At 51.6% G+C, this 26,552-nt stretch overlaps 1 protein-coding gene across 1 annotated transcript in view; it reads right to left on the bottom strand.

The window, feature by feature from the left end:
- The window catches only part of GSG1L (GSG1 like), a 204,132-nt gene that overhangs the window by 56,202 nt on the left and 121,378 nt on the right, over positions 1–26,552 (bottom strand). The window contains exon 3 of the mRNA XM_045871886.2: positions 18,782–18,934. Within this exon, the coding sequence (XP_045727842.1) occupies positions 18,782–18,934 (153 nt within the window). The remainder of the gene's footprint in view (positions 1–18,781; positions 18,935–26,552) is intronic.

The following is a 26,552-nucleotide window of genomic DNA, read 5'->3' on the forward strand; positions in this document are numbered from 1 at the left end:
CTTCTCAGTCCCTGGGGGATTCAAAAACTGCCACAGGGTGGAGATGGAGGCAAGAAGTGGCCACACTGGATAAACACGAACAGCAGGGCTTGGATGCGCCATCCCCCCACCCCCACTTGTGCTATAACCACAGGCAGTAAATGTATTTTCATAGCCTCTCTCTCTCCCTCTGTCTCTAGTTCTGCCTCCCTGTGTCTCTATTCCCTTCTCTGTTTTTCCCTGTACGTCTGTCTTTCCCTCTATCTCTGTCTCTGTGTATCTCTATGATTCTCTGTCTCTGGGTATCTCAGACACATCCTTCCATCTCTGTGTCTGGCCTGGTCTGTGTCCCCCTCCCCCCTTACACGAACTACATACATTGCCACCGTAACGCCAAATCACTGCTACCAGGAAAATCCCCAAACTGCCGTGGTATTACCAATTCTCTTATAGTCATCATCCTGACAGCCAACCACATACCAGGCTGTGCTAAGTACTCCGTACATGCTCACTGCTTAAATCCTTGCAACCCGCCCATGTCATAGGGACCAATGGTGGGACTATTACCTTGTTTGGGGAAGGGGTAACTAAGGCTCAGGGAAAATAGAGAACTTGACCAAAGACACACGGTGGTGAGGTGAGAATCCACACCCAGGCAGTCTGCCCTTCATCCCCACAGAGCATGGCTTCCCACCTTCACTTGTCCAAACCTGTGATGGAGCACTTCTTAGGGAGTCTCCAGCCTCCCAAGAAGGGAACTCAGGCTGATAAATGTAGTTCATGCCTAACCCCACTTCATTCTCTATTGGTGGCCTACCCTGGCCCAGGGGCAAGGAGACAGCTGCCTATTTGAGGGGCAGGAAGACTCTGATGTCTCCCCCATGTACCCCTCCCACATACAGGCACCCTCTTAGGTTACTGTAAGGCAGGTTCTGTTATAACCATCTCATGAACAACCATTTATGAAGGCCACCTTCGTGTCAGGGACTAGGGATATAGGAAAGACAAGAGAGATCCAAGCTTGCCCTAAAGCTCACACTCTAGCAAGGAGAGTGCCCGGCATATGGGTGACATGGAGGGAAACCCTGGGCGTAGAGGGTGGGCCTGGCTTCTGCCTCAATCAGTCAGGGACATACAGACTAGTGAGCCCTGGCCATCAGGTGTCCCAGGAGTCCCTTGGAGTCTCATTCCCTCCAGTTAATGGAAAACTCCAGTCCCGACACTAAGTCCTTCCCCCTGTCCCCCCACCCCCTTGGCCCCCCACCACGTGTAAGAGACTTCAGAGCATGGCCTTTTCCTCTACAACAGGGCTTTGGCCTCAATTTCCCTGCCTAGTTCCCTCCCCAACCCACTTGCCTGGGGTTGCATCCTATGCCTGTACAGCCCCCGGCTGGCTGAAGTCCTGGCCACTGCGGAGAGGAGGGAGCATGCTCTTCCTGAGGATCTCCAGCTGCCCTGCCCACTGACCTGGTTTCCACCTAAGGTCTCGTGCCCAGGCCTTGCCCCACTTTGGCCCCACACCCAGGCCCTGCCCCTTCCTGGCCATACCTCCAGGACAACTTCCACCATGCCCCTCAGAGTCCAGCCTTCCCCTGGACCAGTGCCTGGGCCTCTTCATGTTTCCCCTGAGACCAGGCCCTGAGCACCCAGCATCCCTTGCTACACCCACTCCCCTAAGTCATTTAAAACTGCTAGAAAAGGGAAGTTCCAGGACTGTGGGCTTACTTCCAGTTTTTATTAAACTTATTAAAATTCTCACCTCCTCCTATCCCCCAAAGCCCAATTTCTGCCTGGCCCTGTGCCTGGGGCCAGGCTCATTTGTATGAAAGGGCCAGTGGCCTACATATTCCCCCAACCCTTGCCTCCAGAGCATGCAGAGGATGTGGCAGAATTTCACAGTCACCGTGACCAGCCTCAGCGAGGCCAAGGACAGGATGCAGCCTTCCCTCAGCCCTACCTCCTGAAGACGCTGGCTACCCCCAGCTGACAGACCCCGGTTCCCTTCTAGAATCTTCAGACTCCTCTGCAGGCCCTGACTTGTTTCTAACATCCCAACTCATTCATTCAAGAAATATTTATTAAGTGTCCTCTATATGCAAAGCACTGGACCAGCCACTGGGGATACAGCTGTGAATAAGGCATGGCCATTCCCCCAAGGCTAATGAGGAGGATGACATAAATAGTGAAGTAAAATCAATTATTACAAATACTAAAATAGAAAGACATACGCTGTATCTAAAACTGGCAGCCCATGGGCTGAATCCAACCTGCAGATGTTGGCTAGAGCTATAAAAAATTGAAATTTTTTTTTGCCAACATTTAAAAATCTGGAGAATTTCCCTTAAAATATGGGAGTTTTAGCTTCTCTTGTAAAAATCAGAAACTCTAGGGTGCCTGGGTGGTTCAGTCGTTAAGCGTCTGCCTTTGGCTCAGGTCATGATCCCAGAGTCCTGGGATCGAGCCCTGCATTGGGCTCCCTGCTCCACGGGAAGCCTGCTTCTCCCTCTCCCACTCCCCCTGCTTGTGTTCCCTCTCTGACGTCTTTCTCTCTGTCAAATAAATAAAAATAAAAAAAACCTTTAAAAAAAAATCAGAAACTCTGGTGACAATGGGTCCACATTTCCCCCTCGGCGACCCTCCGCAGTCTGATGGGAGCTGTGCCATCTAGTTGGGGCCTGTGGTCATGGAGCCTCACAGGCCCCACCTGTGACATTCCTGCTCTCACTTGTATTTCCTCTCTGGCCACTGAAGGCATTTATCTTTTCAACCCCTGAAAGGGACCTGAGGGAGAGAAAGGTCCATTTTACCTGGGCGTGGGGAAGGCCTGGAAAAGGAGGTGAGCTTTGAGCTGAGTCTGGCAAGGTCAGCATGTGCTCACCCAGGAGGGGAAGGAGACAGGCAGCGGGAAGGGCCCAAGCAAAGGCTGGGAGGGATAGAACAGTGCATTCTGGGCCTCCCAGTCCTCCTGAGTTTGGCATCCCCTGCTCTCATGGGGCTCCAGACTCAGGACTGTTCTGGTTCAGCTTCTGATCTCCTGGGACCTGCCACAGACAGGTGAGAATAACGCTACAGGTTGAGTGCAGGCCAAGAGGCTTAGGGAACACAAAAAGGACAGGTTTCCAACTAGATCACCTCTAAGGCACCTTCTAACTCAGGTAACTGGAATTTATTTTATTTTTTTAAAGATTTTATTTATTTATTTAATTGACAGAGAGTGAGAGACAGCGAGAGAGGGAACACAAGCAGGGGGAGTGGGACATGGAAAAGCAGGCTTCCTGCTGAGCAGGGAGCCCGATGTGGGGCTCGATCCCTGGACCCCGATCATGACCTGAGCCGAAGGCAGTCACTTAACCAACTGAGCCACCCAGGCGCCCCTCGGGTAACTGGAATTTAAAAAACAAACAAACAAACAAACAAAAAAAAACTTCTTACTCTGAAATAATTATTGATTTGCAGGAGGTTGTGAAGAAATGTACAAGAATGTCTTGCACATCCTTCCCCCACTGTTAAGACACAACTTGTATGGTCCTAGGATACAATATGGCAGTCAAGAAATTGCCCTTGACCCAACCCATAGGGTTGATTCAGATTTCATCAGTTATGCATGCACCTATGAGTGTGTGTGTAGCTCTGTACAGTTTTGTCACATGCGTAGCCTTGCCTACCCGCCACCATATTAAGATACTCCCAAGAGCCCCTAATATTGACCCTTTACAGCCACACCCATCAGCCTGCTACCCCTAATCCCTGGCAACCACCAGTCTGTTCTCCGTGTCTATAACTACGTTATTGCACAAATGTTACATAAATGGAATCACGGCCTACATATCCTCTGAGATTGGCTTTTCCCACTCAGCTTAATTTCCTTGAGGTCCACCCAAGTTGTGTGTATCGGTAGTTGGTTCCTTTTTAAAAAAAATTTATTATTGAAATATAGTTGACATGCAATGTTATATTTGTTTCAGGTGTATAACATAGGGATTTGACAACTCTACACATTACTCAGTGTTCACCACGGTAAGTGTCGTCCCCATCTGTCACCATACAATATTATTGACCGTATTCCCTATGCCGTACTTTTCATCCCCATGACTTGTTTTGTAACTGAAAGTTTGTGCCTCTCAATCCCCTTCACCTATTTCGCCCATCCCCTCGCCCCCCTCCCCTCTGGCCACCACCAGTTTGTTCTCTGTATTTAAGAGTCTGGTTTTTTGTTTGTTCATTTGTTTTGTTTTGTTTTTTAAATTCCACATATAAGTGAAATCATATGGTATTTGTCTTTCCCTGTCTGACTTATTCACTTAGCATTATACCCTCTAGACCCATCCATGTTGTTGCAAATGGCAAGATCTCCTTTTTTATGGCTGAGTAATATTCCATTGTATAGATATATCACATCTTCTTTATCCATTTATCTATTGATGGACACTTGGGCTGCTTCCATATCTTGGCTATTGTAAATAATGCTGCAAAAAACATAGGGGTGCATATATCTTTTTGAATTAGTGTTTTTATTTTCTTTGGGTGAATCCCAGTAGTGGAATTACTGGATCATGTGGTAATTCTATTTTTAATTTGTTGAGGACTCCATATGGTTTTCCAGAGTGACTGCACCTGTTTGCATTCCCAGCAACAGTACACGAGGGTTCTCTCTTCTCCACACGTCCTCACCAACTCTTGTCATTTCTAGTAGTTGGTTCCCTTTTGTTGCTGAGTAGTATTCCGTGGTGTGGATATACCACAGTTTATATATTTATTCATCCATTGAAGGACGTTTGGTTAGTTTCCAGTTTGAGGCTCTTACAAATAAAGCTGCTATGAACATTCGTGTACAAGTTCCTGCGTGAAAATAAGTCTTCCTTTTTCTGAGATAAATGCCCAAGAATGCAATTGCTGGGTCCATTTTTACTCTTGAAAGGAACTGCCAAACTATTTTCCAGAGTGGCTGTTAGCATTTCACATTCCCACCAGCAATGATCAACTTTCTTGATAACTGGAATTTAAAAACAAAAAACTCCAGTTCTCGTTGGGGCCCAATCTTTCCGCAGGCTCAATCCTTCTGAGCATCCCCAGGATAATGACAATCCACCCCCATCCTTGGCAGCCTATCTCCCCCTTCTGCTCCTTCCCCCCGCCCCCGGCAAGAAGCTCATAGAAAGCTGGGCCATGCCCCGCTCAGATCTGCCACCTTGGGTGCAGCACAGACATGGAGGGAGCATCAGGGGTGCTCCATGGAGGCAAATTAAATCGCACAGAACAACTAGTCAGGTCAGCAAAGACCCACAGCCAGCCAATCCGAGGAGGGCAGACGCCAGCCCCCAGGTTCCCAGAGCATGGCTTAACTCCTCCAGAGTCAGTCTTACTCAGCCTGAAAGGCCACCATCAGTGGTCGACCTTGAACAACATGGGTTTGAACTGCACTTCCAATGTGGATTTTTTTTCAATAAGTACAATACAGTAGAAGTATTTTCTCTTTTTTGTGATATTCTTAATTACATTTTCTTTCTCTAGCTTGCTTTATCGTAAGAATGCAGTATATAATACATATAACATACCAAATGTATGCTAATTGACTGTTGATGTTGTCAGTAAGACTTCCGGTCAACAGTAGGCTATTCATAGTTAAGTTCTGGGGGAGTTAAAAGCTATACATGGATTTTCAACTACATGGGGGCTCAGCACCCCTAACCCCCATGGGTTCAAGGGTCACCTGTACGTGCAAAAAAAAAAAAAAAAAAAAACAACACAAAAACAAAACAACAACAAAAAAAACTAACTCTTTTTATCTAGAAAGCACAGACGTACATTTAATACGTAAGCAGAAACACAGCAGAACCGTAGAGTGAAAATTTCATGGAGGAAGGGACAATTAGGAAGAAAAACTTCTAACAAGGCTCCTAGGAAAGCAATAATGAAAAGAAGGTTGAGAAACACTGTCCTGGAAGCACATCATAGTCCCTCCACCTGTGAGTCAAAGGGAGGAGGTTGTCCTAACTGGCAGAGAAACAGAGCAGGACCTTCTGAAAGGGCACTCCTGACCATCTCGCTTCCCCCAATCTAGAACCATCCCTGGCTCCCACTGCCTCCAGAGAGACATCTGAACTGCCAAGCATGGCGGCCTCTCCAGCAGTATCTCTCCCCACACCCCCCATGCTCAAGCTCTTATCAAAGCCGCAGGTGAACTATGGGTTCACCTGCATGCTCCAAGCCCCGTTGTGCCTCCTTGCCTTTGCACCTGCTGTTCCTTCAGCCTGAAATGCCTTTCCCCACTCTTCACTGATCTTTGTTCAAAGAACAATTTGTCACCTCTGCAGAGGCCCCTTCACTTTTCCAAGTGCTCCAGATGCCTGCAATGCTGTTCATGTTCAATGCTGTTAATGCATCATACTGCCACCAAGCTGTGTCCTAGACAGCTCCTCCAACTCGGCGCTGGGCTCCCTGGAGACAAGGGCTACATCTCACTCACCTGCAGCATCTCACGAGCATCTCAAATTAGCATGCTTCAAATCTGAGCTCCTCATTCCCGCCCCTCCATCCCCATCCCCCATCCCTCATCCCCATCTCCAACCCCATCTCCACTCCCCCATCCTGACCCCCTCCCCATCCCTCATTCCCAACTCTCCATCCCCACTCTCCATCCCTACCCCTCATCCCCATCCCTCATCCCCATCTCCATCCCCATCTCTACTCCCCCATCCTAACCCCATCCCCCATCCCTCATTCCCAACTCTCCATCCCCACTCTCCATCTCCATATCCCTTATCCCCACCCCCATCCCTCATCCCCATCTCCAGCCCTCATCCCGACCCCCCTCCCCCATCCCTCATTCCCAATTCACCGCCCTCATCCCCCAGCCCCTAGCTCCATCCCATCTCTCCTATGTCAGATCCATCAGCACATCCTGTTGGTTCTACCTTTCAAACATATCCAGAAGCCAGCCACCTGTCACACCTTCACCATTGCCACCCTGGCCTCAGCCACCTGCCTCTCTCACCTGGACCATTCTAATAGGCTCCTCGCATCTTCCTTGCTTAAAAGCCTCAGGGGCTCCCCCACTGCACCCCACCCATGGCAAGCCCCCCCCGTTTCCTAGCCTAGGATCCTCAGACTGCCACAATCCCACCCCACTTTCCACCTCCCCGCCCCCACCAGCACAGTCCCTGCCAGCCACTCCAAGTGTCACCCTCCCTGGGCCTGCCCTGCCTAAAACCATTTACTAAGCTCCCCCCTACCGCCTGGGGGGAGAACAGAAGCCCGGCACCATCCACCTCTGCATCTCCAACCTCCTCCCACGGCCACCTTGTCACAGGTCCTCCACCCTGAGAACATCCCGCCTGCCTGGGGGCCTCCTTCTCGCTGCCCTCTTGCCTGGATCACTCTCTCCAACCCCCTTCACCCCCACCGTCCCCTCAGCCAGCTAACTCCTCCCATCCTTCAGGTCTCAGAGGGCAGCCCCCCAGCAGGCATGGTCCCCTTTGACACAGCCTGGGGACTTCCTCTTCCTGCCACTGCCGCCCCCACCAGACGCAAGCTCCTGGCGCGGAGAGCCTGCCGACGGCCTTTGTCACCCGTGACCATGCTGTGACCACCCTTCCGCCCATCCTTTAAGGCCTCATTTGAGGCTGAGTCTTTCTCCCAGTTTCTGCGGGCCCCGGGGTGGAAGAACCCCTTACACCCAGGGCAGAGGCTAGCTGTCACAGGCCCACCTGCCCCAGCTCCCAGCCGGTCTCTGCTCCCGTCAGCCACACGGAGTCAGAACACATTCAAACCCTAAACCCAAAGTCCCGTGGCCCCAGCAAGCAGAGAGAAGCCGAGCGGAAAGGAAGCGGCCCAGAGGCAGGAGGACAGAGCCGTTCAGAGGCCTGGCAGTCCCGAAGGGCTGGTGCGGATGCCGGGCCGGGTGGCTGGGGGGTCTCTACCTTAGGAAACCCGAGGGCAAGATCTGCACTCTTCTAAGAAACTAAGGATGCATTCGCAGAGTGATGCACGTGCAACGTGCCCCATAAGCAGGGCAAGCAGACAGCCTCTCATCCAAACCGGAGCAACCAAGATGCACGGTCACCTACCCGTTGTTGGGTTAGCCCTGCCCCCAGTCCCCGCATCTGTGCATCCGTGCCCGTCCTCACCCGAGAGCACGACCCTGTTGAACAAGCAAGGCCTGAGCACATGCCAAGTGTCCCCTCACTCCCCTGGCTCTTCCACGGGTGATTTCACCTCATTGCTCTAAACCATCCTGCTGCTACTTTCTCAGAGGTGACACAGTGGTTCAGAGAAGATATGTACTTTGCCCAGGCCACACAGTCTAATGCGGCCGGGCTCGGGTCAGATCCCGACTGTCCAGTTCCAGAGCCCACGCCCGCTCTATGAGCCCACGCTGCAAGCCCAAAGGCTCAAACGCCACCCAGCCCACGCTGAGGGGTCTACCCCCAGGCTTCGCCTCTGCCATTCTCATGCATTCGATGAGAAGTAGCTGCGGGCCAGGCCTTCAGGCCACAGCAGTGAAGGAGAAATATTAGGCCCCTGCTCTCCTGGAGACCACTGTGTAGGGCAGTGGTTCTCAACCAGGTGGGATTTTTGCCCCCCAAGGAACACTGGCCTGGAGACACTTTGGTTGTCATGACTTGGAAGGAGGTGTTACTGGGGCCTCTGGGGGGTAGAGGCCAAGGATGCTGCTGAGCCTACCAGATCCAGGACAGCCCGTCCTCCCGACTACAAAGAATGACCCGGCACAAAATGTTGTACCAAGGTTGAGAAAACCGGGTCTGGGGAGAAGGTCGGGGTGGCAGACAAGTAAACAAATGGGTGTAGAAGTTCTTGTGTCCACTCAACAGATACTCACTGAGTGCCTACGGCACTGTTGGAAAGCTGTAAGCCATTAAGAAAAACAACACAGGAGGGTGAGGATGGTGATGGGGGGCCCGGAGGAGGCAAAGACCACCGCCCCCCCAAGGAGCTGCCCTTTGAGAGGGGCCTGAAGGAGTGAGCAGAGTGGGGCAGGGCAGTCCCGCGGAAGGAGCCCCGGGCTTGGGCAGGACGGGCTCCAAGTGCCAGAAACAGCCAGGAAGGACTGAAACGCAGGGGACAAGTGACAGAGGGGAAGGCACAGGCCGCACTTCGTAGTCAGGGGACGGAGCCTGGATCTGATTCCACAAACGTAACCTTTGATAAATACCAACTAGAAATGGCAAAAACAGATTTCGTTTTAGGAAAAAAAAAAAAAAAAAATCGTGAAAATGGTCAAACTAGGCTAAGTGAGAAAAGACTTCTATATATTGTCAAATCCCTAAAGGGGCTGGAACTGGATCACACAGAGAGCTGTACGTTTGAGGAATATGAACCTCAGGCACCTGGTGAGTAAGCCAAACCAATCCTCAGGCAAATGGCTGTGGCTAGATGATATTTTAAGATGTTAATTTGTGTTTTTTCCCCTGTATTTTCTCCCCCTTTTCTTTCCCTCCATCCAGAGGCTCTAAACTTCCTTGTCCCAGAGGTTTTGCAGGAAAGGGGCAAGAAAAACCCATCTGCAAATCCTTCCCTTCCTGGTTTTCACTTTGGGAAGCCTCCACTTACTGAGCGGATTAGGCCAGGGGCCTCTGAGCAGGGGAAAGAGTGAGCTGTCTACACTATAGTCCTCAGGACCAAAAAAAAAGGGCGCCTGGGTGGCTCAGTTGGTTGAGCGACTGCCTTCGGCTCAGGTCATGATCCTGGAGTCCCGGGATCGAGTCCCGCATCGGGCTCCCTGCTCGGCGGGGAGTCTGCTTCTCCCTCTGACCCTTCCCCCTCTCATGCTCTCTCTATCTCATTCTCTCTCTCAAATAAATAAAATCTTAAAAAAAAAAAAAAAGTTGGCTTTTTCTTGGTTGGGGCAGGGGAGGGAGATGAGGGTCTGCAGCGACCTTCTGTTGGCTGGCATGATCATTTCAAATATTTTGAATTAAAAGTTAGAGGATTACCATGTGACCCACCCATTCCTTCCCGAGGAAAACATATGTCCACACAAACACTGGCCCGTGAATGTTCGTGCCACCATCACAGAAGGTTCATAGCTAACCAAAAAGCGGATACAACACACATGTCCCATCCACTGATAAATGGAGAAACCAGATGTGGTGGACCTGGGCCGCGGAATGTTATTCAGCAGTAAAACGGAACAGGATGCTGATACCTCCTATGACATGGATGAACCCCGTGAAAGCAGCAAGTCATAAAACGTAAAAGACCAGACCGTGGAGGATCTCATTTATACAGGATGTCTGGAAGGCAAATCTATGGAGACAGACCTTGGATGAGTGGTTGCCCAGGGCTGGCGGGCTCGGTGGAAAATAAGGAGTGTTAGTGAGTACAGGGTTTCTTTTTGGGGTGATGAAAAGGTTTTAAAATTGCACTGTGCTGATGGTTACTAAAAAAGCATTAAATTGTACACTTTACATGGGTGAACTTCATGATCTATAAATTATGCCTCGGTAAAGCTATTTTAAAAACAATTGAATTAACAATCTGATTTGGGGCTTTCCCGGAAGGCCATGCATCTCTCTCCATGGCAACCATGCGCTGCTGAGGGGGCGTGCCCTCCCGTTTGCCAGGGCCCTCGCGGTCACTGTTGTATTACATCCAGCTGGCTTTACCCACTGATGTCACCCACAACTGTCCCTGTGGGCACTGGATTTGAGAACTCTGATCTGGAGTGACGGGACCACAGGTACTGAAAGTATCAGCCTCGTTCTCCCATCTTCCGTGTGGCCCTAGCGACAAAGAGCCCCGGGGACCAGAAGGGACTGTGTGCACAGGGCAGCAAAGAAGCAGAAGCAGGCTGCATGGACCCATGCAGTAGGACAGCACATGGGCTTTGAGGCCAGAACTGCACCTACCAGCCCTGGGCCTCAATTTTCTCAACTGTAGAATGAGGTGATGTGTTTAGAAGCCTAGCGCATAGTAGATGCTCAGTAAATGGTAGCTACTGAGCCCATAATTTCCTGTCCACACTTCCAAATTCTCAGAACTTCTGAAATCTAAAAGCTTCTTTGTAACTCATTTTGGACATAAAACCTGGCTTGGCCTGAACTCATTCAGCAAGAAAGCCTGACCTAAATGGATGTGAAGCTACTGACGGTCTTTATGTATCCCCCTAGCATGAATATTCATGGCTTTTATTGCAGCGATATGAAATATGTTTGCTTACAGGGTGATGCCCCAGCCCCTATTAGGTAATGGATGGTCCAGGGATCACGTTATCTTCCAAAATTTGAAAAGTTCTAGATTCTGGGACACTTCTGGCTGGAAGGGTTTCAAGGACTGTGACCTGTAGGATGATAACAAAGACTAAGCCCCATCCCGTGTCTGACTGGCATTATGTAAGACCATACAGCAAAGACAGGAGGGAGACAGACCCCCAAAATTCTGAAGACTTGTGCTAGGCCAGGAGGATGGGAGCTCAGTATGAAAATTAAGTTCCTTTCCAGAAACGAGAGCACTTCAGTGCTCCCTGCCCACAGGGGTTCAGGGGATAAACATGGCACTGGCCAGATCAGCTTCAGAGAACAGAGTCTGGGGAGCCTGGGCGTGGTCCGCTACCTCATGGACACAGGAGGGGTTGGAACAGGGAGCTGGAGAGAGGATCCAAAACCCTCCGGGACTCCCCGCGGAAGCCTGTAGGCTAAGCAGGCCCAGCCCCCTTGCCAGTGCTTAAGGTACTTGTCCCAAATCAGAGAAGACCGCCCAGGCCCCTCCCTCCCTAAAACGTTACCAGCCCAGCCAGCCCACCCAAAAAAAAACCCGACTGCAGGCACAGCTCCAGTCTGCCCATCCAGACCCCTGGTTAATAAAGAATCTGACTGGCCTTTGTCCTCAGTTCTGAGAGAGAGACTCTAAACCCCTGGGATTTCCTGAGTGATTGGGTGTCTTTGTTATTCACGAGCCCCTGGATCACACCTGAGTTTTTGCTAATGAATGAGATGACTCAAAATGGGGGCTGGTCCGCAGACAGATGCACCACGTGATCAGAGGGTAGGGCTTTGAGCCAGCTCTAACATCAGCCTCCAGGGGGTAGGCTGGAGGGTTAGAGAACGAGTTCAAGCACAGGGCCAGCGATCCCATCAATCCTGCCTATGTAATGAGCCCCCAGTAAAAACTCTGGACACCAGGCTCAGGCGAGCTTCCTGGTTAGTGAACACAGTTGTGCCCCAAGGCGATGCACCCCGATTGCACAGAATCAAGTAGGCACAGAAGCTCTGCATTTGAGGCCCTCCTAGACCTCGCTCTTAGGGTCTCCTCCTTTAGCTGGTCCCGACTGCATCCCTCACGATAATACTGTAATCTTAAACACAGCTCTTTCCCGAGTTCTGTGAGTTGTTCTACTACATTACCACAGGGCCTTGTGGGAAGCCTGGCTTTGTCAGCTGGTCAGAAGGGAGGCTGGCCTGGGGTAAGGCTGCACTTGCGGCTGGCCTCTGAGGTGGGGGCAGTCTTGCTGGGGACCGTGGCGAGTCTGAGGCTCGCTCTGGGCGGACAGCATGAGAGTTACAGTACAGTGCACCAGTGTATCAGAACCCCCCCTCTTTGCCTGGATTTGCTTCTCTGTGCCAGACGCCGTCAGTCCCGCCCCGACGCCGGAAGCCACCTGCTGCGTGGGGTAGGACGGTTCCTGTGCCCGTTAGCAGCTTCCTTCCTCGGACACTTGCTTTCTTAGGCAGAGAAGATTAGAGATTCTAGAAGGTTAATGCCTTGGGACTGACTCCAAACCAGTATCCAATAGGAGCTGGCGAGGAAATAGTGCTGCTTTCTCACCCCTGGGGTGAACAGTTCTGAGATGTGTCCCTCTCAGAGGGACCCCAGCAGGACTGACCCCAGTTGCCCACAGTGCTCACCTGCTCATCGACACTCCCTTATTGACTCTCCTCCCTTCCTGTCTTCTTTCTCCACTCTCCCACCATAATTCCTGGGATCACCTCCCATATAAGCTACCCGGCACCCAAGTCTTCATCTTAGGATCTGCTTTGGGGGAACCCAAATCAAGACCTCGGCCATTCCTGGGGCTCTGAGTCTTTAGCTCCACTGCTGACCTCCTGCTAATCTCCCAACCTGACAAGCCATTTGGATTTGCAATCGACCCGTTCATCTGGGCAACCACTTGTCCACCGCTGCATAATAATCCCGCTTAGTCCACAGCATGGGTATGTCTAGGGACCCAGGCCTGGTTAATCAGTGTATTTCACTCTCTGGCATGGAGACTGGTTCAGGAATAAGTCTATGAACCTACACAGTCCTCCTTAAAGTTTTGCGAGAGCTGTTGGAAAGGAGCTCTCTCTACCCCTGGAATCTTATGTAAGCCTGGAGCTGCTTGTAACCATCTTCTCTCTACATGGACAAAGCCTAATTGAGAATGAAGTCAGAAGAAAGCAGAGTGTGGAGATATAGATTCTTGATGACATGATCACCTGGATGCAGCCATGCCTAAAGCTCAACCACCTTGTATTTTTCAATTATATGAATCAACAGATTTCTATCATCATCCCCTTTCTTCCATTAGCTAATATGATTAGGTTCTGTCACCTGCAATCAAAAGAATCTTTAGTGGCACCTGGGTGGCTCAGTGGGTTGAGCGTCTGCCTTCAGCTCAGGTCGTGATCTCAGGGTCCTGGGATCGGGCCCCGCGTCAGGCTCCCTGCTCAGTGGAGAGCCTGCTTCTCCCTCTCTCTCTGCCTGCCGCTCTGCTTACTTGTGCTCTCTAACTCTCTGTCAAAATAAATAAATAAAATATTTTTTTAAAAAAAGAATCTTTAATAATATGGAAATACTTTTATCTCTGACATCTGCATTTTTAGACACAAAAATACACAAAAGTACTTGCTCTCTAAGTTACGGGCAAGAGAGCCAGTCTGACCAGGGTAGGGAGACTGAACAGAGGGGGTTATCAATGTGGGATTCTTTCAGCACAGACCCCAAGAATTAGGGTATCAAGAAACTCATCCTAAAATAATACGTGATGGTTTACGGCAAAAAGCTATAATCACCATGCTAAGAGAAACTCCAAGATCCCCCAGTCCCCCAACCTCTGTCCAAAACACATTGTGGTGTCCACCTTGCGGGCCGTGGAGTTGCTTGCTCCTCAATTCATACCTCGCTCTAAAAACGGCTCCTGAAACCAATTCCAAACAGCAACCTCGCCTTGGTCATTTTTTGTTCTACTGCAAAACTTCCATTTCTCATTGCTTAACAAAACACTCTTACTGACTTCTCCATGAAGTCTGCTTTATTTTCCAGAAACGGTCACGTTTCTCTTCGTGCTACAGCACCTTTTACTAAAAGCCCACAGTTGGCTGGATTGTGCAGGGATTCTCCAAATGACTTTGTGTTTTTCCTAAGTAGATCAGTCTCATTTTTCAGAGGAATTGAGGAAGAACAGACATGTTCGAGCCTGCACTCACATCCCTTCTGGGCTGTAAAACTCTGGTTGCTGAGGGAAGAAACTCAGGGAGTTCATCTTCTCCAGCAACTCTTGGCTAAAGTCACAGGACCCGGCAAGGGGGCCACCGGCGGCTGGAGCCACCCCTGATCTGGAATTGGGTCTTGCCCGGGCCTGAGAGCCCGAGAAAAGCTGTGGCCTGCTGCAGGGCCACGTCACGACTTTCATGGGCCCCACGCACTTTTGCCTCCATGGGCCTCCACGGGCCTGTTCCTCCATAAAAGAAATATTTAAAAATCACATTTTATGACTGCAATGATAGAAAGACAATTATGATCCAGCCTAGATTCACTCTTAGGTCTTCGTTATTATTATGTTAATTTTTTTTCTGCTGCTTTGAAAAGCAGTCAAAATGAAAACATTTCATGGGTCCCTAGAAATACTGTGAGCTCTAGGCCCTGGGCCAGTGGGCCAGCAACCACAGCCCCTGCCCCCGGTCCTCGGGGGCCGAACCCCATCTGTACAACCACCTTCTGCCAGGAATGCAGCCCTGCTGGCCAGGCCCTGCTACCCCGTCTCCCTTCACTGAAGAGCGTGAGCCCCTCGGCCCCCCACCTCACTGGGACAGGGCTGGTCCCCGGGGCCACGATCTGCCCCTCAATATATTGGAAGACAACTGGGAATAATAATAATAATAACATAGCAAGCTGAAGTCCCAGGTGCTAAGCCCTGCTCAAAGCGCTTTATGTGGCAGATTCCGTCGGGGGTTTAACAGCTCACCGGCGACGTGACTACAGGCAAGTAGGACGCGTGCGGTGTTAGACCCCTCCTCCCAAGGACACCACGTGGCAGGCTGAGCCCCGTGCTGGCACCCTAGCATCTCAGCCAGCACTGGCTCTTATGATTCATCAGAATCCCTTGGTTCATTATAATAATTGATTATAATAATTGGGTCGAGTGGGGGCTGCCCCAACTCTGCTTTCCCCTCTATCCTAGAGGGTGTTGACCTTGGGCTGAGGACCCTTCTTTGTGAGCTGCTCTGGCAACGTCAGAACCCAGCCCTTGCCCCCTGCCCAGGGACTCGCTCAGTGGGCTTGCCCACTCCTTCCCCTCCCATCAGAGCAGGCCCGAAGCCCACCCGCCTCCTCCAGGCCCCTCCTCACCCCTTGCCCTGTTCTCAAGCAGCTCCAGAAAGGCCCAGGGAGGCCTGGCAGCCTCTCTCCTGGGGTCCTGTTACCCCCGTCTGTCTTCTCCCGGGCATGAATACAAAATGCTTTCTCTCCACCACTTGCTACTTCACTCTTATGACATCATCTGGCTCACACACGCTTCTTAGTTACTGTTTCCCGAAGACTTAAAAGTCTACTCCCTCCAGCCCCTGTCACCCCTGCAGCTCCATCCTATGAAAAGAGCACAGGGCTTTGAAGCCAGCAGGAGCTGGGTTTAATCCTGGCTCCACAATTGACCAGCTGTGTGACCCTGGGCGAGTCAATTAACCTCCCTGAGCCCTGCATTGTTTATCTGTCTGAAATTAACTGGAGACAATCTTATTTTCTTTAGCAGTGGGGTTCTGGGGCTTTTTTGTTTTGAGGGGTGAAAACTGTGATAAGCCCTTTGAGGTCGGGGGAAGAGCCCCCACCTCCTACCCCACGAGACGTCTGCTTGAAGACCTGGAGATGGCTGTCCTGGGCTGCCCACCAGCTTTTATTGGGTGACTGGAGCGAGCAGGTTGAGGGGGAGGGCTGGGTGCTTGGGATAATGGAAGGGATTCTTCGAGCTTGCAGCGGGGAAAGAAAAGGTGAAACCACTAAGAAAGGAGAGGGGCCAGCATGGCACAGCCCACCTGCTCAAACCAGACCCATCCCCTCCCACTACCTGCTTTTCTCCCACATTGCCCATCTTGGTGACCCACTGTCCCCAGCCAGCCAAGCGACACCAGGTCAGAGGCTCTGGCCATCTGGACTTAGAGGCCCCTCCTCAGAATCACGTTTCTGGCTGCATAAAATAAAATACACAGGATGACAGAGCACACCAGTTACATGGAAATGTAGTTAGCAAAATAAACAAGTGTGCGGTACAGGAATATATGTGCCTCTTCATTAACACACTAGATAACAAGATTCCGCAGAAGCTCTAGTACACGTTACACTTTTGAATGAACACATCTCAAGATATCTGCCACAACCGTAGTGTGAGAGCACAAATACAGACTATTATTGGCAACTACCTAACAGGTGCTCCCGATACCGCATTTTGTCGCCTCCGTTCATAGTTGAAGGACATCCTGCATGTCAGTTACAAGTTAGAAAAATAAGGCTGGAACCTTTCCCCCTACCCGGCTCATGGACCCCCTGAATTCTGTGGACTCCACACTAGGAAGCTGCCCGGCGTTCTCTGTTTTCCAGGCCCACTCAGCTCCCCTGAGCAGTCTGCAACCCTGCTCACTTCACCTCCTAGCCGGACAGAGGGCATGTGCGCCTACATCCCGTTCCCACTGCCCCTGAGCTGGGAAGGCAGGGTGGGGCCATGTCCTTTCTCACCTCCTGGCCAGTCTCCCCAGCTCCACTCTTGCTCCACTCCGTCCATGCCACAGCCAGAGCCCTCATCCCCAAATGCACACCTGACCATATCCCCCTCTGCTCCGGATTCTTAATGGCTCCAAGGTAAAAGCTAAAGATCACTGAAAATCACCAAGACCCTCAGCCAGGTCTCCAGCCTCATCTCTCAATTCTCCTGCTCTCTCTACTCTGCCTTCCCATCATTCGAACAACTCGGGATTTCCAGAATATGCCACCCCACTAGGCCTTTGCCCATGCTGTTCCCTCCATGTGGAATGCCTTCCCCAAGCTGCCCATCAGGGAAACTCTTACATTTTTTACCAAGCCTCAGCTCAAAGGATGTCTTCCCCTACCCATACCCCAGCCCACCCATCCCCACCCACCCCCGGGGGCCAACGTGGGTGCCCCTCCTGCAGGCCTCTCACTACTAGAGGTCAACCCACCATTTTCTAATTGTTTGATGAGTCTGTCTCTCACAAGATTGCAAACTTCAGGAGGGTGAAGACACAGCCGTTTTTCCTTTGACTTGCCCAAACCTACAATGCCTCGTCCTTTAGGCCTTCTTTGAATATTGGTTGAGTAAATGCACACAAGATGGGGGGAGAAAAAAAAACAAATAGGTCCAGAATTGTCCATGGTTCAATAGCTAGGAATGGGGTGAGCGGGATCCAAAATGGACATTACGCTATGAGGCTCACTCTCTTTTTCTTTGCTTTCCTTTACTATGGTGGTTAGATTTCCACATCCTGAGAATGCCAAGTCACTCGTGTTTTGATCTGTGGAGCGTGCTGTAATCTCTTGAATTCAGCTCTCAATCTTTGAGGGATCCCTCTGTTATATACACACACTTCAATTAGGGGGAGATTATTTCCCTTACCAAAAGGCTCATCATTTCAGTTTCATTAAATAGAGGGTTCTTCCAATGCATGAAGAATGGGATTAGATTTATAGAAATTCAATTTACATTTGGCTTTTTAAGAACAGATGTCTTACACAGCCAAGCCACCACTCTGTCAGGCCGCCTGAAGTTATGGTTTATAGGCTCTTTTTACTCCCTCTGGCACATTCCCTGCTTAACCCCTCGTGACCTGGATCTATTGAAACAACTCGGGGCACCTGGCCACCTAATCCAGTGGCCTTTTCTTGGAGTCGTCTGTCTCCACCTCCCTGAGTCCTATCACGAGGCCGACCATCCCATTCTCCCTAAAGCCCTCAAAATCCCTGGCTCTGTGGCCTTTCCACACAATCTCTGCCCACCCCACACTAGTCCCTGAGCTTCCAGAGGTGTTTGCTCCTTCAGCTTCCACAGGAATGTCTCAAAGGCAAAAAAGCTAAAGCAGATGAGTGATGTGCCTACCACCCCAAACAGGCCCCCCCTTTTATATCCCTATGGAAGACACCATCATCCACTCATTCCAATAAGGCACCTCTCTCTGCCTTGTCCCACAAATGCCATCCATCACTGGGCCATATGGTGTTCAGCTCCTGACTACATCTCAAGCTAATTCACCTTTCTCTCCTGCACGTGAAACTTCGCCGGAGGCCGCAACTGTCCCTTTCTGCTCATGACCAAAACCCCAGTACTTATTATTAGCACAGCACCTGGCACGTGATAGATAGTCAAGAACCACCGAAGGAGTGAATAAGCAAGCAAATCCCATTTTACGAACTGTACCACGGAGGCTGAGAGAAGGGAAGTGACTGGTACAAGGTCACCGGGGGGCGGCGGGGGTGGGGGTGGAGAGAGAGCCAGGGCCTCAGCCTCAGGGCGGCTCCCGCACCCACAGTCCGCTCCTCCGGAAGCCCAGGGTTAGGCTGCACTGCCCGACGCCCTCCGCCTTACCTGACAGCACTGTGAAGACAGCTGCGAAGGCGTTGAGCTTGAGCCCGTCGATGACATTGCTGGAGTGGAAGAGCTCGAGACACATGAGGCTGAAGCCAACCACCAGCAGGAGGATATAGAGCACCTCGGAGACCACCGACAGCCACAGGACCCCTGCACGACAGGGGCAGAGCGGCCGTGAGGTGAGGGACGCAGCGGGGAGGCCCCGCCCCGTGTACCGTCCACCCCACGCCCATCGGTTGGGGGACCCCGAGGAGGACCGCAGTTCTAGCGTCCTGATGACACCGCTGATCACGGCCACGTCCTCTGCACCAGAACTGGCTCAGGAGCCCAAGCCCAAGTCAGGGGGAGCCCGGCGCTCTCGGGGTGACGCTTACTAGTGCGGGGGCCCCTTCTGACCCGAGGGAGGAACCTCCGTCCTGCAGCTGGACGGAGTCTCTCTTTCTCTTCTCATCTGGTAGATGACTGCTCCCGGGAGCCATCTGATGGCCCGGAGGGCACCCGCCTTAGCAGAGGGACGAAGCGGACACTGTTGTTTCTGAGCAGAGGGACGGGAGGGTGACATCACCCGGCCAAACACCAGCCCCGAGGGCTTCCCTGTGGTTAAAGTGGTGGGGGCGGTGTTCTCTGTCACCTGCAGCTACGAGCACACACCTACATTTTCATCGGCCCTGGACCCTACTCCACTTTTTTCTAGAAACTACCACAGCTCCTGCCACAGCTTCAACCTCGTGGCTGTCCCAGGAGCAGCCATGTTCTAAAGAAGGCCTCCCTTCCTGGACATGGTTGATTGGTCCGGTGTGGTCACGTGACCTAGGATTGGCCAATCAGAGCCCTCCCCTGGGCAGCCTGCGCTTGGAAGCACAGAAGTGAACGGGGAGACCAGATCTGATGAGAGCGTGAGCTTTCTGACAGTGTGAGCGCCCGGTTCCTGCTGTTCCTGAAGGTGCACCGCACCTCTGTCCTTCCGGTGGTTTGGCTCCTCAAATATTTGTTTTCCTTGTGCTCGCACAGCTCCCTTTTCTCCCCAATTTTTCCAATTTGGGTTGCCATCATTTGCCACCTAGTTTAGGGGGCATCTTCTCTTTCTCCCATCCCACATTACGCCCCCCCCCCCTTCTTCTTACATGCCTCTCATTTAGAGAGTCCCTTCCCTTCTCTCGGTCTGTGTAGGTCAGTTATAGCTGACACATCCTGGCTCCACATTCAGGCACATGACTCCCATCTAGTCAATCAAGCTTCAGGAGCCCCCTGACTCTGGTTCAGGAATGAACCTCTCTATGCCTGCGTTTCTTCACCTATAAAACAAGGATAATAATAACACCTATTTCATAGTGTTGTCATGCTGTGAGGATTCCATTAGACAGCAATGTGAAGAGCTTGTACTTAGCGTCTAGTGACGGCTCAATTTGTGCCATATTACTGTTGTTGTATGGGAGAAATATGTCCCTCCCATGTCCCAGGAAGTGGAGCCCAGGGGCGCTTGAGTGAGGTCAAGGCTAGAGACAGAGTCAAGAAAGAGAAATGCAATGTGGGAGGAGGTAAGATTTCTGAGAAAAAGGATGGGCAAGATAAAATGCAATGCATCACATGACTTACCTTCCAGGCCACACTAACCAGTGTTAGAGCAAGGCCCACGCTTTAGAGAAGGGACTATGGACCCTTCTCTAAAGGGTCAGCCAGAGACGGACATATGACCCAAGTCAGTTCAATGAGAGTCAGGACTTCACTAGAACTATTGGTGAAGAAAATTCCTTTCTTTTTACTAGGTTTGAGCCTGGGAGGGTGGAAGGATGGAACTGACTGAGCCAGTCCTTGCCCACCCAGGGGTAAGGGCCTTCCTAAAAGCAGAGCCAGTGCCAAGGAAGGCAGAGCCGAGATGGAGGAGGATTGTGTCCTATGACATTGTTTGAGAGCACCTGGATCCAGCCATGCCTGAAGCTCCCAGTCATTTGTGCTTTCAATCACATGAACCAATTAAGTCCTTGTCTTTGCCTAAGCCATTTTGAGGTGGAATTTCTATCCCTTACAACAAAGAGTCCTGATCTTTAGCTTTTCTGTTCTCCAAACCTGTCAAACATGTCCTTCCTACCTCTCTGCCTTTATAGATTGTAAGATTGTTCCTTCCACCGGGACCATCCTAGGGACATCCAATATATACTATTTAGTGAATGAAGCAAACAAACAGAAGATTCTCAGTCCTTATCTGCTCCCTGACAAAGAATCCAGATTCTGAAACACCCACTATCATTCCTAGCACAACGGGCTTTTAGAGCTGTGGCTAAATTCTTTTTTTCTTTTTCCTTTTTTTTTTTTTTTTTTTGGCTACAAAAATATCACATCTCCTGGGCAATCCCTTGGATTTCTATAAGAGAATAATGTGCTCTTGGCAGCCTGGATGTTGTTAAAACACCCCCTGGCACGGCACACTCATAGCCTCTGAGGCCCTTCTGTGGCCCAAGGCCCACCAAGGCAGCAGGGAGGAAGGCAGGAGATGCGGGGCGAGCTGAGCCACACCAGGAGGGCGGCAGCTCCCGCGGAGGCCTGGCCTCCCTCCCAGCAGCCTTCATCTCTAGCTGCTCTTGCCCGGGTGGCATGCAGAGGCTGCCCCTCACCACTGTGCTGATTACTGACTCAGTGCCTCCCCCAGAGAACCCCTAGTCCCCCAGGAGGGGTGCTCTTATCCCTGCCCACATGGGCCCCAGGCCAGGCCTCCACCCCTCCTGCCTCCCCCCTCCCCTCACAGCAGCATCTGGCTCTGCTCTTTCAGATGGGCTGAGAGGTGGGATGGGGCATCAGGGGCCGAGATGCTCAGAAAATAAGTAAGTTAACTGTGGGGTATCTCCGATGCCTGGTTAGGGTCACTTAGGCTTCTTATTCTGTCCAGATTTGTTTCCCTGTCCTGCCTCCCCCAGTTCCCTTACCACTCTCCCCTGGGGCATTTCCTTTGTACCTGACTTACACGTGAATCCTCATCTCAGCATCTACTTCTAGAGAATCTGACCTCAGACTCTAGCATTCACCTGTTAACCTCCTCACACCCGTACGAGGTAGTGAGCAGCATCCGCTTTACAGATGAGCAAACTTAGGTTCAGAGGGACTAAGCAACTAGTCTGCACAGCTACATCGTAGGACAGCCTGGGTTCAAACCCAGGCCTCTCTGACACCAGGACCCGTCGTGGCTGTAAGTTGGCAGGATGGAAGAGCCACTTTGAAATCGTATCATTCTCCGCCCTTGGGCTGGTCAGAGGGGCCCGTCTGGGTTGGAGGACACAGGGTTCCCTGGCCATGGCCCTCATCTCCATGCTCTCCGGCATCCCAAACAATGCCTGAACCAGGATTCCTGCAAGAGGGTGGCCACCGAGTGGGATGGGGGAGGGGTGGACTTCAGGCCTCTGCGATCCCGAGGCCAGCTGGCCACCAGATGTCAGGGGGAAGGAGGTCACAAGGAAGAGCAGACAGGTCTCGGGGATGCTGGAAGCCAGGCTGTGGAAGCTGCGCTTGGCCCCTGAGGCCAAGGCCAGTGCGGTCCTCAGGGTCTTAGCAGGGAAGGACCCCCGTCAGGAGGCCTGTTCTGGAAGGACGCCTGGGTGGCCTGCTGGAGGTCTCTGCTGTGCTCTGAGCGAGAGATGGTGGTGGCCTGCCATGGCAACGGTGGGGTGAGGACCAGTCAGAACCTGGTAACCCCCAAGGCGTGGGCTCAGTGGACTCTGACCACGAATGTGGTGGCAAAGGAACAGGGAGGAGTCCAGAGTGAGGCCACGTGTCCAGCTTGGGCAACTGAGCAGATGGTGGACCTCTCCACCCCAGTGCTTGCCCTGGTCTCCAGAGCCCACTCCCTACCTTCCCCCACCTTCACAGTAGGCTGGTCTTGGGGCCGGGGGGGAACATGACACCACCCTCCACCCCCAGCTGCAGTCCTCAACCAATGCCTGATGTGAGCTGCTAAAGTACCCCAAGTGGGTAACACTGGGGGGTGCCACCCACACATCTGTGTTTCCCACCAGGGGAGAGGTGGTATTACACGTGTCTCACCACAACACTAAATTGTCTGAATCAAAAAGTGAAAAAGCTACTCAGTTCTCCGTTATTTTTAAAATTCTTATCACCTCAATCAAAAGAGTTTCTCTCCGGCGCTAATGTGTCCTTAACACATTTCTACCACTTGTTAATTGTTTAAAACCGTGAGAGGGCTCAGAATCTTCAGCAGTTCCTAGGCAGACTTGAAGGGCCGGTGATTCTCCATCAGCCCCATCCTCTCCCGTCCTCCCCCAATCACTGCTCTCTGCCCTTCTCTGTGCCCCAGAGGCCTGACTCCTAGGACTGCACCCCCAGGCTCCCTGGCCCTCTGGATGAACAAGGAGGGGCACCAGCTAGAAATCGGAGGGTAAGAAGAGGAAGGTCAGTGTTTCTCTGCCCTGCTCCCTGTCTTGTGCCCCTTCTCTGGCGGAGGCTTCATTCTCTTCCTATGACCACAGCTCCCAAGGTTTGTTTTGCAGCTCCTACACTGTCCCCACCCTTTCTCCTGCCCTCCCAAGGCTGTAACGGCTCCCCTCTCTTGCCAGCCTTCGGGGGCCTCAGATTCTCTTAGCCCTTCCCATGCCTTTTTAAGGACTTTTTCATTAAAGTGCCTTCATTTGAACCATTTGGGGGATTCTGATTCCTGCAGGGACCCTCCCTGAGACATTGTGGTTTTGGACAAGGGATCCAATTAGAGCAGTGATCTGAGCCAGTGGTCTCAGTGTGGGTCCCAACCTGCAGCTGCACGTGGGAAGATGTGATGCTAATTCTTAGGCCTCGGACCTGTCTGTGTTGTAATGAGCTCTCCAGGCGATGCTGACAAACCCTCAAACATGAGCACCACTGATCAAAAGTTCCCTTTTTAATGTAGATATAAGAAAGTGAGTCAACTTCAGGGGCGCCTGGGTGGCTCCATCAGTTAAGCATCAGACCCTTGATTTCCGCTCAGGTCATGATCTCGGGGTCGTGAGATCGAGCCCCGGGTCAGGCTCCATGCTGGGGCATGGAGTCTGCTTGAGATTCTCTCTCTCCCTCTTTCTCTGCCCCTCCTACCCCCCCCTAAAAAGAAAAAAGTGAGTCAACTTCAGAAGAAGATTGAGTCAATGCTCCCACCCCCCCCTAAGAAAAAAAAGGTGAGTCAACTTCAGAAGAAGATTGAGTCAATGCTAGATGGTAGATGCTGGCGTCTGGCAAATACAGAGAAGGTGGAACTTGAATAATGAAACACTGGGAACCACCGTATAGGGGCCTGGCCCGCAATCAGTGCTCATCACGATTATTCGTGTTATGGACGCATGCAGGTGTGAATAAAGGAAGTCAGAAAGGACAGTGGGCTGGCAGCCTCCGGCCGGGATGACAGTATCTTGCCTTGGTGACGCCCAGAAAGTCTCAGTGATCACAGAGATGATTGTTTCGAGTCTCTGAAACTTGGCACGAATGCCTCGATTTGCAGCCGAGAACTGGTGACCTCCCAGGGCAGAAGAAACGAAATGGCTTCTCATCAGGTATGGGGCCTGTGGGGTGACAGCTAATCCTGCTAGCTGCACTTTTTGCCTTTTTAAAAAACAGCTTCGTAACACCAATTTTGACCCTCCATTGATGGACTTGATGGGTTTGCAAGAACAATTTCCCTTCCGCCGGGGTCCCTCCCTTGCTAAGACAGTTTCCAGGGTCAGTTTGACTGAGGGAGAAATCACGTGTGGGAACCGTGTCTTGGATGTACGACCTGGGCTGGGGGCCTTATCCAACTCTGTCCCTTCAGTTTCCTCATTTGAAAAATATTTGTCCTGAGCATTAAATGAAACAATATCTATAAATCACCCCACCCTGACCCTTGGGAAGTATTCAAGAAAGCTAAGCATTACTATTACTTCCTAATAAGTATAATTATGAGCAATTAGAATAATTGTAAGCGGCAGCGGGGCACAGGTATGAGGGGCACAGGTATGAAGAGCACGGAGCCGGGCCTGGTCCCCACGGTTGATGCCCGGCTCTGCCAGGCACGAGCTGGGAGATGGGGCAAGTGACATGCTCCCACTGAACCTGTTTTCTCACTTGAAAATTGGGGACAGATATCAGACCCACTTTGCAGGCTGTGTGAGGACAAAGCGAGTTAATTGATGATCAGAGTGCTTAGGGCAGTGCCTGGCTCACAGCAGATGTTATATAAGCGCGAGCTGTTACTATTATTGTCTTTGTTGTTATTCCCATGGGACGTGGCCAAGGAGTGGGCAGCCTGGACAAGTGCCTCCCAGCCACTGGACAAATAAAACCCTTCTGGGGAGCAGAGGGGAACGAATGGTTGCAAAATCACGCAAAACCCCGAGGCATGGCGGCATTTTACTATAAAACATTTCCCCCCCAAATCCATCAGTTTAATATGTCAAATCAATAAGTCATGGCACGGTGGCTGCTAGCTGTGGGCTCAGAGACACACCCCCTGAAACCCAGCATGTTAAATCATGTAAATGACGCGGGCCAGGACCTCTGGGGCTGGAAACGGCTTCAGGACAGCTGCTGTTTGTGCAATGTCAATACTGAAGCTCAGAGGCGGGGATGCGCAGGGGCTGGGAGAAGGCCAGAGAGGCCTTGGGGACCCGCAGGGAGGGGCTCCGGGGGACACTGAGCCCCCAGCCTTCCCTCTGCAGATGAAGACGTTAGCCCAGAGAGGAGTTAAGATGTGTCCACGTCACAAAACCAGTTGAGGGTAGATTGGGGTGGAGATGGGGGCCCGTCCACCTCCCGCGCTGCTTGATGTTGCAAGACTGGGGAGCAGGGTAACCCTCTGAGAGGTGCAGGGATTGAGGTTGGGGAGAGGGGTTAAAGGAGCTGCCCCGAAGAGGAGCTGCAGCGAGACGGGTGGATGGTGGCTACACGGCCTGTCAGCAACCCTGAGTTCCAGCCGACGCTGCGGGACCTCTGTGGGCCTCAGTTTCCCTCCCAGGAAAACAAGTGGATTCTCAAACAAGCTGCCAACAGGCCGAATCCAGCTCACAAAAATGTCTTGTTTGGCCCACACAGTATTTTAAAAATATCTGAATTCATTATCAACATTTAAAAATAGGAGACTTCACATACAATTTCATCCAGGTTTCTGGATTCGTGTGCAAAACGAATGCAGTGGATGCCCAGTATCTCCACAGGATGACGATTGTGGGGCTGAGCGGGTGTTGCTCCCCTCAAACAAGGCACATATTTCCGGGTCAGCACAGACCCTCCGGGGCTCCCTTCACCCTTTCATGGCTCCTGTCTAGCTCTCGTTGAGTCTGAGTCTACAGCCCCTTACACGATGATGGCGAAAGCAATTTCTCTCCCTAACACTCTACAGCGAAGTCGCATTTTTTTTTTAAGATTTTTATTTATTTACTTGAGACAGAGAGAATGAGAGACAGAGAGCACGAGAGGGAGGAGGGTCAGAGGGAGAAGCAGACCCCCCGCTGAGCAGGGAGCCCGATGCGGGACTCGATCCCGGGACTCCGGGATCATGACCCGAGCCGAAGGCAGTCGCTTAACCGACTGAGCCACCCAGGCGCCCTGTGGGAGACAATATTTTATTTTATTTATTTATTTTTTTATTTTTTAAAGATTTTATTTATTTATTAGAGAGAGAGAGCACATGAGAGGGGGGAGGGTCAGAGGGAGAAGCAGACCCCCCGCTGAGCAGGGAGCCCGATGCGGGACTCGATCCCGGGACTCCAGGATCATGACCCGAGCCAAAGGCAGTCGCTTAACCGACTGAGCCACCCAGGCG

Source organism: Mirounga angustirostris, unplaced genomic scaffold (genome assembly GCF_029215605.1).
Source record: "Mirounga angustirostris isolate CCGP_5_RB_7025 unplaced genomic scaffold, mMirAng1.0.hap1 SCAF_5, whole genome shotgun sequence".
In the NCBI taxonomy this organism is placed as follows: Eukaryota; Metazoa; Chordata; class Mammalia; order Carnivora; family Phocidae; genus Mirounga; species Mirounga angustirostris.